Source organism: Balaenoptera physalus, assembly GCF_965194825.1.
Source record: "Balaenoptera physalus genome assembly, chromosome: 17".
NCBI classification, from domain to species: Eukaryota; Metazoa; Chordata; class Mammalia; order Artiodactyla; family Balaenopteridae; genus Balaenoptera; species Balaenoptera physalus.
The window spans coordinates 29,030,857-29,048,081 of NC_138895.1; the positions used below are offsets into that span (position 1 = coordinate 29,030,857).

A 17,225-nucleotide genomic window follows, 5' to 3' on the forward strand; every position below is an offset into this window, starting at 1 on the left:
GATGATTGATGTTCACTAAACTTATTGTGGTAATCATATCATGGGGTATGTAAGTCACATCATTATGCTGTACACCTTAAACTTACATAGTGCTATATGCCAATTATATCTCAATAAAATTGGAGAAAACCGAAGAAAAAAATGAAAATTTGAAAACGTAAAAAAAAAAAAAATTCATCTTAGAAAAGCCATAACAAGGAGTGATTTTTTATTTCGACTAAGAATTGTAGGACCATTCCCTGCTTTTAGATTCAATAGCTTTCTGAGGACCACACCTTTAAGTAAATCAACCTTGGCAAAATCCTATTGGAAATGTGTTGTATCCTGACTGGGCAAGTTTTGTTGCTTGTTTTCAGTTTAGACTGGCAAGAGCAGTGAATGAGCAGATAAAAGGAAACTTTAGCTGGGAACAGTAGCAATGATAAAATGGAACATCAAGAAGTGAGGCATTGGAAGTGGTTACCACCTTCACAAACAGCTTACAACTTCTTCCACAAACCTTTGACAGTTTTATTAGTTTAGTTCAGGAAATGTGACAATCACTGAAAACTACCTATCTCTATGGATATTCAGAAAGTTCCTGAATCAATGGAAGAACTTCTGTATATCTCTATAACTATGTTTAAATGGGTTTAACGTTGCACATAAAAGGCAAGGGAAATGAACCTACCGTCATGGTTAATAGATAATATTGACTAACGCAAAGTGCTATTATTTTTATCTTATTTTGGCTTGCCTCTGCTTTTAAAAATAGTTCTGGTTATAAAGGACTGGAAATAGGAGCATAAAGGAATTAAGAGGAGAAAGATGCTCTTTCCTGATTGGAAAAAAGTTAATATATTATGACGTATGTGTTGCATACTTGAAATCCGATTCTCATTAGGTTAACTTATACTTGTGGGCAGTGAAATAGAACATTTTTTTCACATGAAAAAAGGATGAGATTGTATACAAAAAGAGTGTTAGAAAAGTAAATGAAAGTACTTAGTAAATAAGGAAATGCAATGCCTTTTCTGTAATAAGATGTAACGAAGGACTTTTGATGTTCAAGTTGCTTTCAAGTCCAAAGTGTATGATTCATAAGAGAGCAATTTCTAAGTTATGTGTGTGGTTATGTATTCATGCTATGACTTTTTTATACCTGAAGCATATGTAAAGGAAAGAATTTATGCTTTCTCTTTTGCAAAGAAGAGTAATAACGAGCGTTAGATTTAGTGATTGAAGCTGTTGATAATTGTGATATATTTGCATTTCTTGAAATTTCATTCTAAATGTTATCTTTAAAACATATTTGTTGTTGTTAGTAACAAATGCTTAATTCATTGTCATGCTGTGTCATTTTAGTTAGTACTTGACTTTTAGAGAAATCAAGTTAGTTGGTTAGTGGAGTAGGCAAAAGCTTAGTCAGCAGACATGCTCTACAGACCTGGTGGAGGTGGTGTAAATTGCAGGCAGAGTAGAGGAGGAAATAAGAACCTCTAACCTGTAAAGTCTGTAGACTGGCTTGGAGCTTACTTGAAGCTGCAACCTTGCTGTTGATTTTGAGAGGCAGAACTTGAATGAGTCTCCCAGAGAAATGAGAGTAGACAAGGGAATTGTCAGTTTATCGCTTCACCTCAGTTTATCAAACATGTGTTTGATTCGGGAACTTAATGCGATTTTGACTTTGTGAATGAGGACCGGGATGACAATTGTACCTTGTATTGGAATTCAAATGTAATATTGGCAAAACAACCCTGGAAGGACCTTCCGAAATATAGAAAGAGAGAAATAAATTGTTGCCTGACTCTGCTGCAGAAAACCAACAATATTACATTTCCTGACATGGTGCAGTCATTTTATATGTGAAAATTTTACATATTTCCTTAGTTTGCCTGTTGCACATTCACAGGAAATTGAGCTGAGGACTGGGTGACATGTGAAGATACAGTGAGTGATAGAAGTAGGGAGAGCATTTTAAAGAACTACACCCTTTTTCGCTACACAGCTTTCTCAGATCCGTTAGTTCTTTCAGCCCATAAACCTGACCTGTGGAGCTATCACAGCTCATTCTTGGAGCTGAGACTGAATCTCATTGTTTTCAATGATGAATTATACTGTTGTTTTTAGTTCAGTAGAAGGCATTTGTGAAGTACTTTATAAAACTTGCATGCTCTTTTGTCTACAAGGGTGAGTTTAATTCTGAAGATGAATTAAGGCAAACTGGGGAGTTTCCATACCTATAATAAAAGCAGCTGGTCTTGTTAAACAAAACAAAACAATTAGGTGTTAAAGTGCTGAGGGTAAAGATCGTATTTTATTAATCTTTGTATTTTCTTCAATGTCAAGTACAGTGCATTGTGCTCAACAAGTATTTGTTGAATGAAATAACTTATTCAGTCCTTTTCTTTTGATCCTATATGTTAAAGGTCCTATTCATTGGAATGAATTTTTCCCTATTGCTGATGGAGATCAACAATCTCCAATTGAGATTAAAACCAAAGAAGTGAAATATGATTCTTCCCTACGACCTCTTAGTATCAAGTATGACACAAGCTCAGCTAAAATCATCAGTAATAGTGGCCATTCCTTCAATGTTGACTTTGATGACACAGAGGACAAATCAGGTTGGCTTTTCTTTTTTTTTCTCGGTTGGGGTGAGGAGCTTGGTTGATTGGATGGCACATTCTTATCTTTCATATTTGAACTACCTATGCACTGTGTGTTCCTTATTAGTACTTTGCTAGAACTTGTAATAAAAGTTTTGTTTGATTAGTTCATGGAATAATGTCTTTCACACAGTGAATAAATAATAGACCAACCAAAAAAAAAAACTAGTTTATTTGTTAAATTAAAAACTGAATGAAGTAGAAAAGAACATTTCCTTTTAAAATGAACATTTAATCCTTATTCAAGTATACCTCCTGCCCAAAGAATAGATCATATCAAGTTTAAAAGTAAGATTAAAGAGAAGATCAGAGAGAATCATATTTTGGAACACTTTTTAAGGCTTCAGACAAATTATTTTTATTTTAAGTCTAATATTAGGATAATGCTGTATTTACTCTATTAATGAAAAATAAATTTAAAAAATCCTTAATTGGAAGAAAGTCTTCACTTATTCATTAAGTTCAGATTTAGTTTAGTAATAATATCTTGTGTTTATGTAGTGCTATATTGTTAGCAAAAATTATAAGCCCATTACATTTCTTCCTCATATTTGTTAAATTCATAAAAGTGATGCGCTTTCATCAGAGCAATTTAAAAAATGCATAAGGAAAGATTAACACATGATACTTTTCAACTTTTGGGTGGGTGGAGAAGTAACCTCACTTTTTACATATATTAAATTGTCTTTCCTTCAGTCCCTCAGTTTTATGAATCTGTATTAATAGATATGGTTGATGTGATGGGTACATTATAAAAGTAGTCCGAGGTTTCTAAGTACAAAGTTTATACCACCCATAATGGTAGTTTGATACTGTTTATGATCTCTCAAACAAAAAACTGAGGCTATCCATTCCTACTTTTAGAATAAGAAATGATTAGATTGTACTTCATCTAAAACTTTCTCATAAAAAACCTTACTTTAATTTGCTCAGTGATGATCCTGGTCTTCTCTCTCTCCCTCTCTCTCTCTTTCCCTCTCTCTTGCTCTCATTTTCCCTCTACTTTGGGTTAATCAGTGGAATTAGTTTGTCTGTGTTTCCAGATTTGATGCTGCGTCTGTGATGGGTAGTGTGTGCCCTCTCCCATAAGCAAAGGTCTCATTTCTATCTAGATCACAATGAAATTACCAGAGTTAATTGAAAATATCCATAAAGTACTTAGTATTCCTCTGAGACAGAAGCTACATAAATATAGGTCATGATTCTCGTTCTTTTGTCTCAAGATAAATGAAGAGAATGTTTCACGGTGATTTGGGGGATTAAATTAATTAAAACGTAGAAACTGCTATGGCTAAAATAAATTGTTGCTGGTTTTCCTTTTTCTTTGGTACAAACTATAAAAAACACAAAGATACTTCTGTAACAAGCCATTTTAACTTGAGTAAAACATTCTCCATTTTATAAAGAAGCCATTCTTACCAAGGTTAACTCTCAATCCCACCAGTCAAGAGACCACAGGCGTGAAACTTTCCTCATGGTCCTGGCAGGGCTTCTTTGGCTGGGCAGCTGCACAACCAGTGGTTAACCTGTGGGGAGCCACTCTTCAGAATTTTAATAGTCCTTTAAAAAGTGACAGGTAGATGTGAAATTCACACAAGAAGAAATTCATTAGAGACAACTCCTATTGGCTGTAGCAGACAAGAGTGTTCTCCCCCTAGCTTCTGGTTTTTCGGAACCCAGACAAGGTCCCACCTCTCTGGGAATCACACCTGACTGGCCCCATCACCCCTCCTGTGGCATCCCAGGCCTGTCCTCTTACAGAACTTCCCACACTGCATTGTGACTGCCAGTTGGTTCTTTCCACTCAGCTAAAGGCTCCCTGTAAGCAACAGCTGTGTCTTACTCCTTTACCGAGCATGGTGCCTGGCACACAGAGGGTACTCAATAAACGTATGTTTCAGTTAAAAGCATTTTTTTGGTATGATGTTTCTTGGAGGATATGGAAAACACCATGGTATGGCATTAGGGTACAGAATGCATTAGTATATGTAGGTGAAGTCCCGATAAAATTAAAAACCACCAGAAATCAATTAATGTTTACCATTTGACACCTAAATAGTTTAAACATTGCTGGATTATTCATTGTTTGAACATTTAAATTTTAAAGGCTGTGGTACTAATTTTTAAGTTTTAATAAATGAAATAGTTCCTGGCATATAGTAAATACTCAATAACTACTAATAACTAGTAATAAAAATAATAATAAATAATAATGGTCTATGTCCTTTCTGTGGATAAAATATGTTGTGCTGAAATTTTAAAAAGATGTCAAAAGGAAAGAAGTTGCTTTCTTGCTAAGAAAGGCCTACTAGGAATGCTAGTAACTTGATGGATTCAGTGACTGTTCTTTAATTTTCATCTCTAAAAATTGTCAATTTCTTAGTTATAATCCTGTTATCTATTTCTAGGTAACTGCCTGAAGTTAACCAAATGTACAAGATCTTAAATTATATATTAAAAAAGAAAAAAAACAGAAAAAGATGGGGGGTAAGCATACCTTAGTTCTGTGATCCACCCCCCCACCCCGCACCAAGCCAAGATATACAGGAAACTAAATTGGTAATCTGACAATGATGTATTATAAAACTTGATTATAATTATGTTTCCTTCTGTAAGTTTCTTGAGGATAGGGATGGACTTTCTCATTGTGTACTTAACATTGAACACAGTTGCTGGCCCATTATAAGCTCTTAACAATTGTTGAATGAATGAGTGATCAGAGAGTAACTTGATGTGCATATGCTCAGAGCAAAGGAAGCCAGAAGCCAGACTAATGAAGACTGTCCTGGCTCTGAAAAGAATTCAAGCCCCAGTAGCTAGGACCATTCCTATCTTCGTTCTCTCTTTCTCTCTCTCTCTCACTATAATCCTGGCAGATTTGTTCTCTTTGTTTCTTCTTTTCCTAGATTCCAAGCAAAACATAGATGTGATGTTCATTTAGTTTTACTTCAGAGAACTGTTTACCATACAGTGATCAGTCCCTGACTTTTATTAGATTCACAGGTCCTAAGACTATACTCTTTAGCGATGCCCAGGTCACTTAAGTAGCATCCTTACAAACTGAAGTTTGTGGGGGAGTGTTTCTACAGGTGAGGTCTCTTTCTTACTTTATGTTAGTAACATTTATTGATCCGGGCACTGTCCTAGGCACTGGGTATAAAAGAGAATGAGATCAATCCTGCCTTAAAGGAGTTTGTATCCTAGTGAGATAGACAGTAAATGTGTGAACAGCCAAGTGTTTTGCTTTTTAAATGAATTTTTTTCTGATTTTGTTTTGCCAGCCTTGCTTATCATTTTAGGCAACTGACTACAGTGTAGTTTCAGAAAGTGAGTAGAGTAAGCAAATTACTAACAATTAAAAAAAAAGTTAAGTTTAATAGTGTAATGCATATGTTCCTAGTTGGTCTTTGCAGCATATAGCAAATGACAGAAATCCTTTTACTAAGTTATTAAAATTTTCTCAGACTTTAAAATTAACTCTGGGGCTTCCCTGGTGGCGCAGTGGTTGAGAATCTGCCTGCCAATGCAGGGGACACGGGTTCAAGCCCTGGTCTGGGAAGATCCCACATGCCGCGGAGCAACTGGGCCCGTGAGCCACAACTACTGAGCCTGAGCGTCTGGAGCCTGTGCTCCGCAACAAGAGAGGCTGCGATAGTGAGAGGCCCGCACACCGCGATGAAGCGTGGCCCCCACTTGCCGCAACTAGAGAAAGCCCTCGCACAGAAACGAAGACCCAACACAACCAAAAATAAATGAATAAATAAGCCTACACCTTTAAGAACAAAAAAAACCCAATACCAAGGGCATTTGTTTAAAAAAAAAAAAAATTAACTCTGGTTTCTTGATCTCTATAGACCTCTTATATGAGAGTTTTATTTGGAATAGACTTCTTTAAAAATCTTAATGGAGGGATATATGAAGTATTATATATATATATATATATATATATATATGCTAAGTGTGATTTTGGAGAAATAATTACTAGTTTTCAAACATAAGATGGAAACAATATATATTTATTCATCTAGGTTGGAAGGTAAGATGAATAATTTGACTCTTGAAAACACTAAATTATCCTCATTAAAAAATAATTTTTGTCACCATTAATCATTTTATCTCATAGTTTAGCTGTTTAGTTGTTTTATTATAGACCATCTCAACGCTGGTGATTAACCTTGGTATTGTGACTCATTTTTTCCCACTCTGTGTTCCTTTGGTAGAGCACTGCTCCAAGAGAATGGTCTTCATGATTAAACATTTGCTCATCATAGTCCCAGGGCGGATATTTTAGTTAAAACACTCAAAGTCCAGATATGTAAAGAGTAAGGCAATCTCTGTTGCTTAACTAAGCAGAGCCGTGCTAATCTGGCTTTAAACCCTGGATTCAGAGGAGGTTTTCCAGAGATCAACCAGTACTCTTGGATGTTTCCCTAATAATGTGTGTGTTTTTTGGTATCACTTTCTTTCTCCTGAGCCAGCTTGTTTGCATCTTCTCCCAAAGTCAATTCCACATCTATCACTTAAGCTCTCTAATCTGCTTTTTATCTATGAAGGAATGACTTCATGGTTCAGCTCAGGTCTTATTATACAATAGCAAGGGAAAAAGAGACAATAGAGCTGTTGATTTCTTTTTGTTTGGAATGTCACTGCATCCATGCTATATGGAGTCAGGGAAATGTGCCTTTTAAATTAATTTATCTGTGAATCATCTTTGAAACTGTTTGTTTAAATACAAATCAAATATTTTATTCATTCCTTCATCAAATATTTATTGTGCATCTCCTCTGTGATGGTTACTGTGCTAGGTGATGGGATGGGTACAACAGAGACCCGAGCAGACGGTCTCTGCCCTCGTGAACATTGTTGCGTGGGAGAAGAAACAGTACAATTATCTGTTCGTGACAGAGTAACAGAAGAGCGAGCCCTAGAGTCTGGTGTAAGTGATTCTCCCTTCTCTTTTATTTTTCAGAGGGCTCTGAACATAGCTATCTTTATTTATTGTAAAGAAATCTGGATGCAGATGAGTCTAAAGGAAGCCCCAACCATTCAACCTTACAAAAGATTTTATTACATACGCTCCCATTTTTTTTTTTTCCTTAGGCAGTTTCGGGAATTGCAGAAGTTAAAGAACATCCAGTGCAATCTCCTAATTAAACAGAGACAAACAATCACAAATATAGACAAGAAAGCTGAAGCCCATAGAGGCTTAAATGAGTTTTGAAAAGTGGCATACTTTAGTAGCCAAGCTGGGACTATTCCCACGTCTGCTGATTCCATCTACTATACCAACTCTTAATTACTGATGTTCAACTTCAGCCGAGTCAAACCAAGTAAGGGAGAAATGAGTTCAGTTGTACTGGTCAATACAGATGGCAGTCTGGATCATGCTTTCTCCTACAGTATAGCTCAAAGAGGAGTGTGCCTTAGACAGATGTATTATCTTGTCCTTTTTTTTGTTGTTTGTAGAAAACTGCATGCGATACCTCTTAACATCTTTTGCTTCTTATATAAGGTGGATCATTCTTGACAAATTTTGAGATTATATATATATATATATATATATATATATATATATATATATCTTCTGAAGAGGAGGGTAATTTAAATCAAACTATTGTTTAAGGCTGCACCATACCAATCCAACACTTAATCCTGTTGGAATGTCAATGAGAGATTAGCAGTGCTTTTGATGTAATCAGCATGCGATGCTTCCATATCTTCACATATCCTTTAAAACATGCTCAATAAAGATTAATTGGGAGGAGACAGTTTAGGACTATGTTTTCTACTAAAAAGCTTTTCTGTATACTTAAGATATGATTCTATTGCCGCGATTTTAGAGATCATATGTGTTGAGGCAAAGTACTAAAATATACTCTGCCAAAGTGACAAAGATATGACGGATTATTTTAAAAGAGTTAATTTTGTCCTGTATTTCATGTTTCCCCAAGAACATAGAATTCAAGTATAAAAGACATGCTTACTTTGCCAGTTTTTGTAGTAATCATAACAGCAATAAAATAGTAATAATAGCTAACGTGTCCAGCATGCTGACTTTCTGCCAGGCAGTGATAAGTGCTTTTTTTTTTTTTTTTTTTTTTTAATAATGAGAGCCTCTGGGAACTACAGTTTTGTCTTTTTATTTTTATTTATTTATTTGTTTATTTATTTATAGCTATGTTGGGTCTTCGTTTCTGTGCGAGCGCTTTCTCTAGTTGCAGCAAGTGGGGGCCGCTCTTCATCGCGGTGTGTGGGCCTCTCACTATCGTGGCCTCTCTTGTTGCGGAACACAGGCTCCAGACGCGCAGGCTCAGTAGTTGTGGCTCACGGGCTTAGTTGCTCAGCGGCATATGGGATCTTCCCAGACCAGGGCTCGAACCCATGTTCCCTGCATTGGCAGGCAGACTCCCAACCACTGCGCCACCAGGGAAACCCATGATAAGTGCTTTGTGTTCAATTTTTCTTCTGTTTTCACAACAGCATCAGGAGGAGGTAACGTTACTCTCTGGAGGTTATAGACAGGAGAGCTGAGGTTTCAAAGTTAAAGGATTTGTGCAAGATGACACAGTTAGTAAATAGAGCGTTCAGCGTTCTCCTAACTCTGAAGCCTATTCTCTGACCGTATTGCTAGGCTGCTCTACCATATTCAAGATGGAGCTCTTAGCACATCACATTTTTATTTAGAGAGGCTGACATCCTCCATTAAACAGAGCAATTCTTTACCTCTACAAACTCCCAGTTTCTGCTACTTTTAACCAGTGTGTCTGTTTTAATTTCCAAGATATTCCATAAAAATCGGTATTGTGGACTCTTTAACCTTTTAAAATGTTTGTTTTTACTCCTCATATATTTAAAAGTTGTATTCCTGTCAGCCATCTGAATGACATTTATAAAAAATTCCTTGGAGGACATGGAGATGTTGAGTGATCCAGGGAGATGCTGTGGGTTGTGACAGGATGTGTAAATTTTTTTTTTCTTGCTGACAATTTAAAATGTATTGATGTTTAGTTCTGCGTGGGGGTCCTCTCACCGGAAGCTACAGGTTACGACAGTTTCACCTTCACTGGGGGTCCACCGATGATCACGGCTCTGAACACGTGGTGGACGGCGTGAGATATGCCGCAGAGGTGAGCCATCAGACTTGTATTCATCATTCAGAGTTTTTCTATGTGACGGGATTTTGGGGACACAGAAGACAACTCTCTTTATGCCAGATTAGGTATCTCAGTGGCTGAAATTGCTTTATTCTTTCAGCATGAGAGTTTATCAACATGAGAGCCACACGTTTGGCCCTCCTGAGTCTTAGAGATTAGGGTTTTTGTGCCCATTTTAGAAATGAATAAACTGGAGACTTAGAGAGACTAAGTAACTTATCCAGCTAGGAAGCAGTTGAGATGGCTTGAAACCCATGTCTGTCTGATACCAATTATAAACTCTGATGTATTTCCTGAAAAGCCAGTGAGAAGGGAGAGAAAGAAACATTTGGTTTAGGCCCAACTGTGTACACATTTGGTCCAGACACAAATATATACTAAGATCACGTAAAGTCCATATGATATAGTTAATAGTAAGTGGCCAAGTTCCTCTTAGGGAAAAAAAAGTAAAGTCACAAACTCTCCTAAACTCTACATTACCTCTACAACCCCAGGTATTAAAATGGAGTCTGTAATTATTCAGGTCGTTGGTAAAGCAGAATAGGATGAAGTGTTCATTGACTTGTTTTTTTCCATTGGGGAGTTAACTTCTTTTCCTTATAATCATATTCATTAATAATATTCTACTTTTTCTAATCCTCTGGTTAAAGGACAAAGCATAATTTACTTCAAGTTTTAATACAGTTAAATATTGCTAACACCCAGCTTTACCATGAGAGGAAAGTGAATTATTGTATGACTCAACCAAAGCTACTTATGTGAAAATATATAATGTGGCTTGTGAGTCGTCTAGGCAAGACAGAGCAAATGTTACCAGGCAAGTACAGTTTTTCTTCATGTTTCTTGTGATTACGGAGCTGTGGAGTTGAGACACTCTTTTATAGCCCTGCTGCTCAGAGAGATTCAGCAAACAGACTTCTTTCCAGTTTTATTTTTCTGTTGACTTATACATCTGCTCTCTGAGACTATCAACCAAAACGTCCTTTTTGCCTACTAAAACACTTTTGCTTGAGGCCAAGTGCTTAGGGTATGGGACCTGCTCTGTCCTTGGGGTGGAGGAATAAAATCTACATCCAAAGTGGACAAAAGATGCCAAGAATGTACAAAGCAGGACTCCTGAACCTGTACAGTGTCTCAGTTTATATCACCTACTGAATAGTTTTCATGTTTGCTTTCTAAAGTTTTGTGTTCTAAATTTGACATGTTTTAAATTTCAAAAGTTTTGTGCAGATTAAGAACTGGCTTTGGATCACTGAACTGTAATTTTCCTAAGCCACTTAGGAAAATTGGTCACATTGCTTTATGTTTACACCTTCTAACTTCATAAACTTGAAAGTATACTCTCAGAGAGGTTGACTCTGAGTTGGCAAGTGGTTTCCTGGAAAGGGCCCTCATATCCTGAAATTAGTCAGAGGTGCAGAGTCCTTACTTGCAGAGCAAGGGCCATCTTTGTAGGTTTTCCTTCCTGAAGAAGATGAAGCTTTGACTGGAATTTCACACTGTTCTTTAATGTATGTTTAAGGCTATTTATTTCATTTGTTCATGCATGTATGCATTCATTCATTCTTTTAAGAATTCATTGAGATCCTAGCATGTCCCCATCTTGGCCCAACTTACTCGTGCTCATCCTGAAGGGAGTGCTGGGAAGGAGGAGGGATGGGTCAGGAAACACTTCCTCATGGAAAAGGCTTTACCCAAACCTGAAGGAGGAGCAGGAGTGAGCCAGGCAAAGGGGAGGGCACCTGCATAGAATCATGTGTGAGGACTGGGGGTGGGGAAGAGTATAACATATTATCACATATTTGAAGAACAGAATGGCCAGTGTGATTAGATCATGAAGTAAAAAGGGGAGAGTTGTCAGGGGTAAAGTTGGGAGGCTAGAGGCATCTGATCTTACTAAGGTAAGTCACGTAAGTATTGCAAACTTTATTCTAAGTGCAACAAGAAGCCACTGATTGGCTTTGAATCAGGAAGTGATCATACACGTGTTTTAAAAATATCATTCAAGCTATAGTTTGAGAATAGATTGGATTGAAGCAGGAGTGGATAAAAGGAACCAGTCAGGAGGCTTTCGGGAATGTTCCAGGTAATAGGACATAGTGCAGCTGGAGGGCTGGCTAGCTGGAAGTGCCGCTTCAGTGGGCTTTGGTGATTACTTGGGGTTGAGGGTGAGGGAGGGAAGGAGTCAGTGTTTCTGGCTTGAGATAGGAATGTAACTGGAAGAAGAGGAAGTCTGGGTCAGACCTCAGGGTTGGTGGGTGTTCGAGGTCGACAATAAACAAATAAATAAATTGGACGTGGTAAGTTCTTTGATAGGAACAATACCATATGATCTGGTAGAGTGACTGGGTGCTTAAGAAAGCCCTCTTTGAGATGATCAGTGAATTGAGACTGAATGACCAGAAGAAGCCACTCTGAGGAAACCTAGGGAGATCTTTCTGGTAAGTGGGAACAGCAGGTACAGGTGCTCTCAGGCAGAAATGAGGTTGGCATGTTCTAGAAGAGAAAGACATTGGCTTCTAGGATTGGAATTAATGAGAGAGGAGAAATTATTAGCCATGTTCCAGAGAGGCCTGCAGAGGCCATACCACGTTGGGCTTTGGGGGGCTTGGTGAGCAGTTTGGAGTTTATCTTCATGTAGCAGGACAAAGACAATGGAGGGTTTCGAGCAGGGCAATGGCATGTTCTGCTTTATATTTTATAAAATATAACTAGCTGCTCCGTGGCTAAGAGTTTGGGCAAACATTGAAGAAGCAGGGAGACAAACTAGAAGGCTATGAACGTGTTCACATGAGCGATGATGGTGATTTGTACTGTGGGGTGGTGGAGATGAAGAGAGCTAGACGAATCCATATGTTTGGGGGGTAAAATCCATGGGACTTGCCAAGGAGAAGGATGTCAAGATTGAAGGAGGGAAAAAGAGGAATCTAGAAACACTCTTAAGATTTTGGCTTGAGCAACCATGAGAATGGTTGTGCCATTTGCTGAGATGGGAAAGTCCAGGGAGGAGCAGGCTGCAGACAGGAATGAACTGTCTGTTTGGACATGTTAAGTTGGAGAGACAACTATAGATATTCTAGTCTTGTGTTCAAGTAGGCTACTGGATACAAACCTGGAGTTTAAAGAAGAGGTCAGGGTGGGAGATGAAGGTATTTGGGAGTCATTTGCATTTGGTTTCAGGTTCAAAAGGATCCCTTTGTGCTTGGCTATCGAAGTGATTCCTAGGGGTTGTTTAGTTTTTCCAGCTGCCTTTGTACCTAACTTCAGGACTACCATCAAGTTGTGTCCTCTTAAAAAATAAAAATATGAAGAAAAAAATGAAAGGAAAAAAAACATTCAAAGCTGTAACCTTTAAAAATTTAATTTGGAGCCTAATCTAATGATTTGTGACATTACAGAGATTAAAGTAATCTAAATCATGAAAGACTTTATCCCGAGAGTCACCTATCTACAAAAAGCAGGCTAATAGTTCACTGCATATTTGGAACTTTATCTGATTACAATTTATGCCAAATACATAATGAGCATATTAAATGTGTAGTTGATAGTAAAATTACGATTTCAACATTAATGAGCACATTTTATGTAGCAATAGTATGCAATTTAAAAATACTAAAGTTGAGGGCTTCCCTGGTGGCGCAGTGGTTGAGAATCTGCCTGCCAATGCAGGAGACACGGGTTCGAGCCCTGGTCTGGGAAGATCCCACATGCCGTGGAGCAACTGGGCCCGTGAGCCACAACTACTGAGCCTGCGCGTCTGGAGCCTGTGTTCCGCAACAAGAGAGGCCGCGATAGTGAGAGGCCCGCGCAACGTGATGAAGAGTGGCCCCCGCTTGCCACAACTAGAGAAAGCCCTCGCACAGAAATAAAGACCCAACACAGCCAAAAATAAATAAATAAATAAATAAATTAAAAAAAAATACTAAAGTTGAATAATACTATTATTTAGAAATTGCTTTCCAATAGGGAAGAATCTTATTTCCATTTTTGCAGTGGCTACTATAACTTCTTGTCATTCAGTTCAAATCACTGTGGCTGTCACTGTTAGGAAATGTGAGTTTGTTGTTTGTTTGAGTTTTAGTTCAAATACAAATGCTAATAAAGTTGATATCAGTTGCTCTGAAGATACTGCTGCCAGTTAAGCAAAGTGTGTGGCAGAGAGAAGGACTTGTTTAAAAAAAACCAAACATTTTTCTTGCTTTAGTCTCCTATAATATTTCAAACAATTATTGTTTTTAACCAGTGGAAGGATATACAGATAGATTTATGTCTCTTTAGTTACACATTCATTTTCTAATCCGTTGGAGTTGTGAACATAGAGAGGGCATTTCACATCTTTCTATCTCCTTGGTGTCATCTCTTACTAAGTGAACTATGTTGGCAAGGAGCCACTTAAAACAACTTTAGCATACTTTCCTACCTCTCCCTTACAGTGGAATATCATCTGTCTCATGTGAGCCAAATGAATTTTGTTTCATCATCCAATATTTTCAGGCTTTGTGCCTCTCCCAGCTATCTGACATCAACATAGAACATGGCACCAGAAGAATCCGCTTTTGTATTTTCCACCTGGATATGCCACAGTCTTCCTTGATTGTTTGTGAATGGTGCACTATTTTATAGTTTTATAGTTCCCAGTTTATGGTAACTCTTATTTATCTAGAAATCCTCCCATATTAGTTGCCTGTAAGATGTGAAGTTATATTTAAAGGAAGGGGTAAAAACATTCATTTGAATATATTAAATTCTCTCTGTAACAGCCAGAAAGGTGATTTGTGCATGAAACCCTTCATAAATAAGTGTTTCCTCCCCGACGTGCCAAAAGGACTCATTTGAAAGAGATCTTATTTGAAGTCCATCCTTCATGGAGGGTCCTTGGACAACATGGCCGAGTCATGATCTTGGCCAAGTCATTTGGGTACCTGCATTGCCCTCTGGATTCTATCTCAGTTTGTCCTTCCCTTAACCAGGAATGAAGACCCTCTAAGAATGGTCTTCTGCCTTATTGTTATTCTACAACCCTTCACACTTGTTTGTGAGTTTGGGATACTGCATTGTTTACTATTGTAGGACATTTAGGACACCTTTGGAAGTTGTGAAGTGGGTGAAGCCTGTTTTCTAGAGTTCCGGGTTCTCCAACTCCTTGTCTCTTCCTTCTTTTTTCCCCCTCATCAGTAACACCAGCTGCCTCTCATTTTCTTCCTCAGATGCCTCTGTTTACAAGACCCTGAAGCCTCTTTTTCCCTATTAAAACTTGCTCTCAACAGAGGATCTGAACATATTCTTAGAAATTAGAAAATGTGTAAATACCACTAAAAATAATTACCCCTAAGGAGAATTTGCATTTTCAAGCCATAAAAAGTCTTAAACTGCAGTGATGAACATTTGACTGGCAGTTTCAGGAACAACTGGCACTGTCCTCAGCAGCAGGATTGTCCCCGAATACCTACTGTGTGGAGGGTGACTTCTCCACTTGCCTATGACCCTGCACTCGTGCATTGGACTCAGCCGCCAGCTGGGGTCTAATTGAAGGCTGCACAATTGCAGTCCCATCTGCGGACATGGGGCATCCCTGAGTCACTTGGGAGCAATGGTTGGAGATTGTTAGGGCTAGAGAGGCTTGACAGGATGCTCCAGAGCCTTCTAGTGATGTGGACTTCAGCACAGAACACCGCAGACCAAAGTGACATGGTCCTTCGCCTGTGTACTTTAGTTTTTAGACAAAAGTAAAGAGGAGGATTCTGGACATTATACATATAAGTGCACAATACCAGACGATCTATATGAATGTTTTATTTGCATTTATTTTTTAAGGGTGTTTAAAAAAAACATTTGAATTATGTTGTGTTCCTCCCTTTCAGCTCCACGTTGTTCACTGGAATTCAGACAAATACCCCAGCTTTGTTGAGGCAGCTCATGAGCCAGATGGACTAGCTGTCTTGGGCGTATTTTTGCAGGTGAGAATCACTAATTTCATTTTGAATAACTAGTCAACCATGTTGGGTAAAGAGTTTCAATCATGGGGTAGACAGTCTACCATTTTTTAATAGTAAACTAGTTCTAGGTTTAATGTTTTCCTTTTGAAGTGAATTTTAAAGTTTTGTATATTAGTTTATGGTTCATCTAAGGGCCCAGAACTACCCTAGGAACATTGTCTTATGATACATCTCATTGTCCATTGATCATATTTTTGTGAATAGCAAACGCAGATGCAGCAACAATAGTAGCAGAAGTAACAACTGAGATCTTGAGAAGAAAATCTTTATAATAGGCTCTTCCTGACTGCTCAATATTTGGAGATACAGGGTAGGGTAAAATTCAAGTTCCTGATTCTTGAAGCACTAGTTTGACCACAATAGTGTTTTGTCCCAAACACACTGACCATTTTAAAAGATTCTGTTGTATTTTTCTTTGTCTGATATTCACAGGAGGTATCACTGTCAGAATACCTGTGGGTGGGCTGGGCTGCTCAACTCCCACTGCGACCACATTCTTTAGGGTGTGCATTTTCGATATGCCCCTGACTCTGTGTGATGTTGATGTTGTTAGTCGTTGCACTGGGACAGGGGGAAGCATGGGGCAGAGCAGAGACTGGCATGCATAGCAGCAGCTCCTTTTTTCGGTCCCCAAGTCTGGTGGTGGCAGTGAGATCCAAGTGGGGCAAGGCATTATACTTGAATCCCAAGGACTTAAAACCTTCAGATAGATTCAGGACACCCCAAATAAATGAAAAGAAGTACATATATTTTTCTGAAGGATTCTCCTCATGATGATATATTCCCTTGATTCAGGACCTCAAGTCATTTTAAGCTGAAAGTGGGAGATGTTTTCATCTAATGTTTTGATTGTCACCAATAGTCGGTTTGGATCTAAGGTCTGAAAGTCACATCTGGTTTAATAGTGCAGGTGTTATGTAAGAGTTTCCTAAGCAAAGTTTCTCTCAAGAGAATCTGTACCCTGAACATTCATAAAGCTGACAAATATGAAGCTGTTACTGCTAGTTTTGGAATAGAAGTTATAGTTCAGCCAAGGAGCCCTGTAATATTATCTTGTTGTTTAGATTTTTCTGGCGTGATAAGGCTGGCAGGTGAAAGAGAGCCTCACTATAGAACAATCACTGTTTGTTTGTTCTGGGCTGGCTTAGGTTTTTTTTTAAAAAAAAAAGAATTTAAAAATAGTGACTGAAATGGAGTGATTCAGACCTGATGTGCTACAGTAACCATTTCTTCTGAAATTTTGTGTTTTCAGATTGGTGAGCATAATCCCCAACTGCAAAAGATTACTGACATTTTGGATTCCATTAAAGAAAAGGTAAAATTAATTACTATTTACTAGTGACTAATATATTCCTTGATTTCTCCTGAATTCTCTTATCTTCTTCTAAAAATTCAGACTTTGACATAGCATATACCGCCGGCTTGGA

The 17,225-nt window shown here is 38.0% G+C and overlaps 1 protein-coding gene across 4 annotated transcripts in view; it reads left to right on the forward strand.

Moving 5' to 3' along the window:
* LOC309647067 (carbonic anhydrase 13) overlaps nucleotides 1–17,225 on the forward strand; it is a 44,407-nt gene that overhangs the window by 17,323 nt on the left and 9,859 nt on the right. For 2 of the 4 annotated variants that reach the window (XM_082434046.1, XM_082434045.1), the window contains exons 3-6: nucleotides 2,409–2,606; nucleotides 9,657–9,775; nucleotides 15,664–15,759; nucleotides 17,051–17,113. In XM_082434046.1, the coding sequence (XP_082290172.1) occupies nucleotides 2,409–2,606; nucleotides 9,657–9,775; nucleotides 15,664–15,759; nucleotides 17,051–17,113 (476 nt within the window). The remainder of the gene's footprint in view (nucleotides 1–2,408; nucleotides 2,607–9,656; nucleotides 9,776–15,663; nucleotides 15,760–17,050; nucleotides 17,114–17,225) is intronic. The other 2 variants (XM_082434047.1, XM_082434048.1) reach the window with 1 other exon arrangement.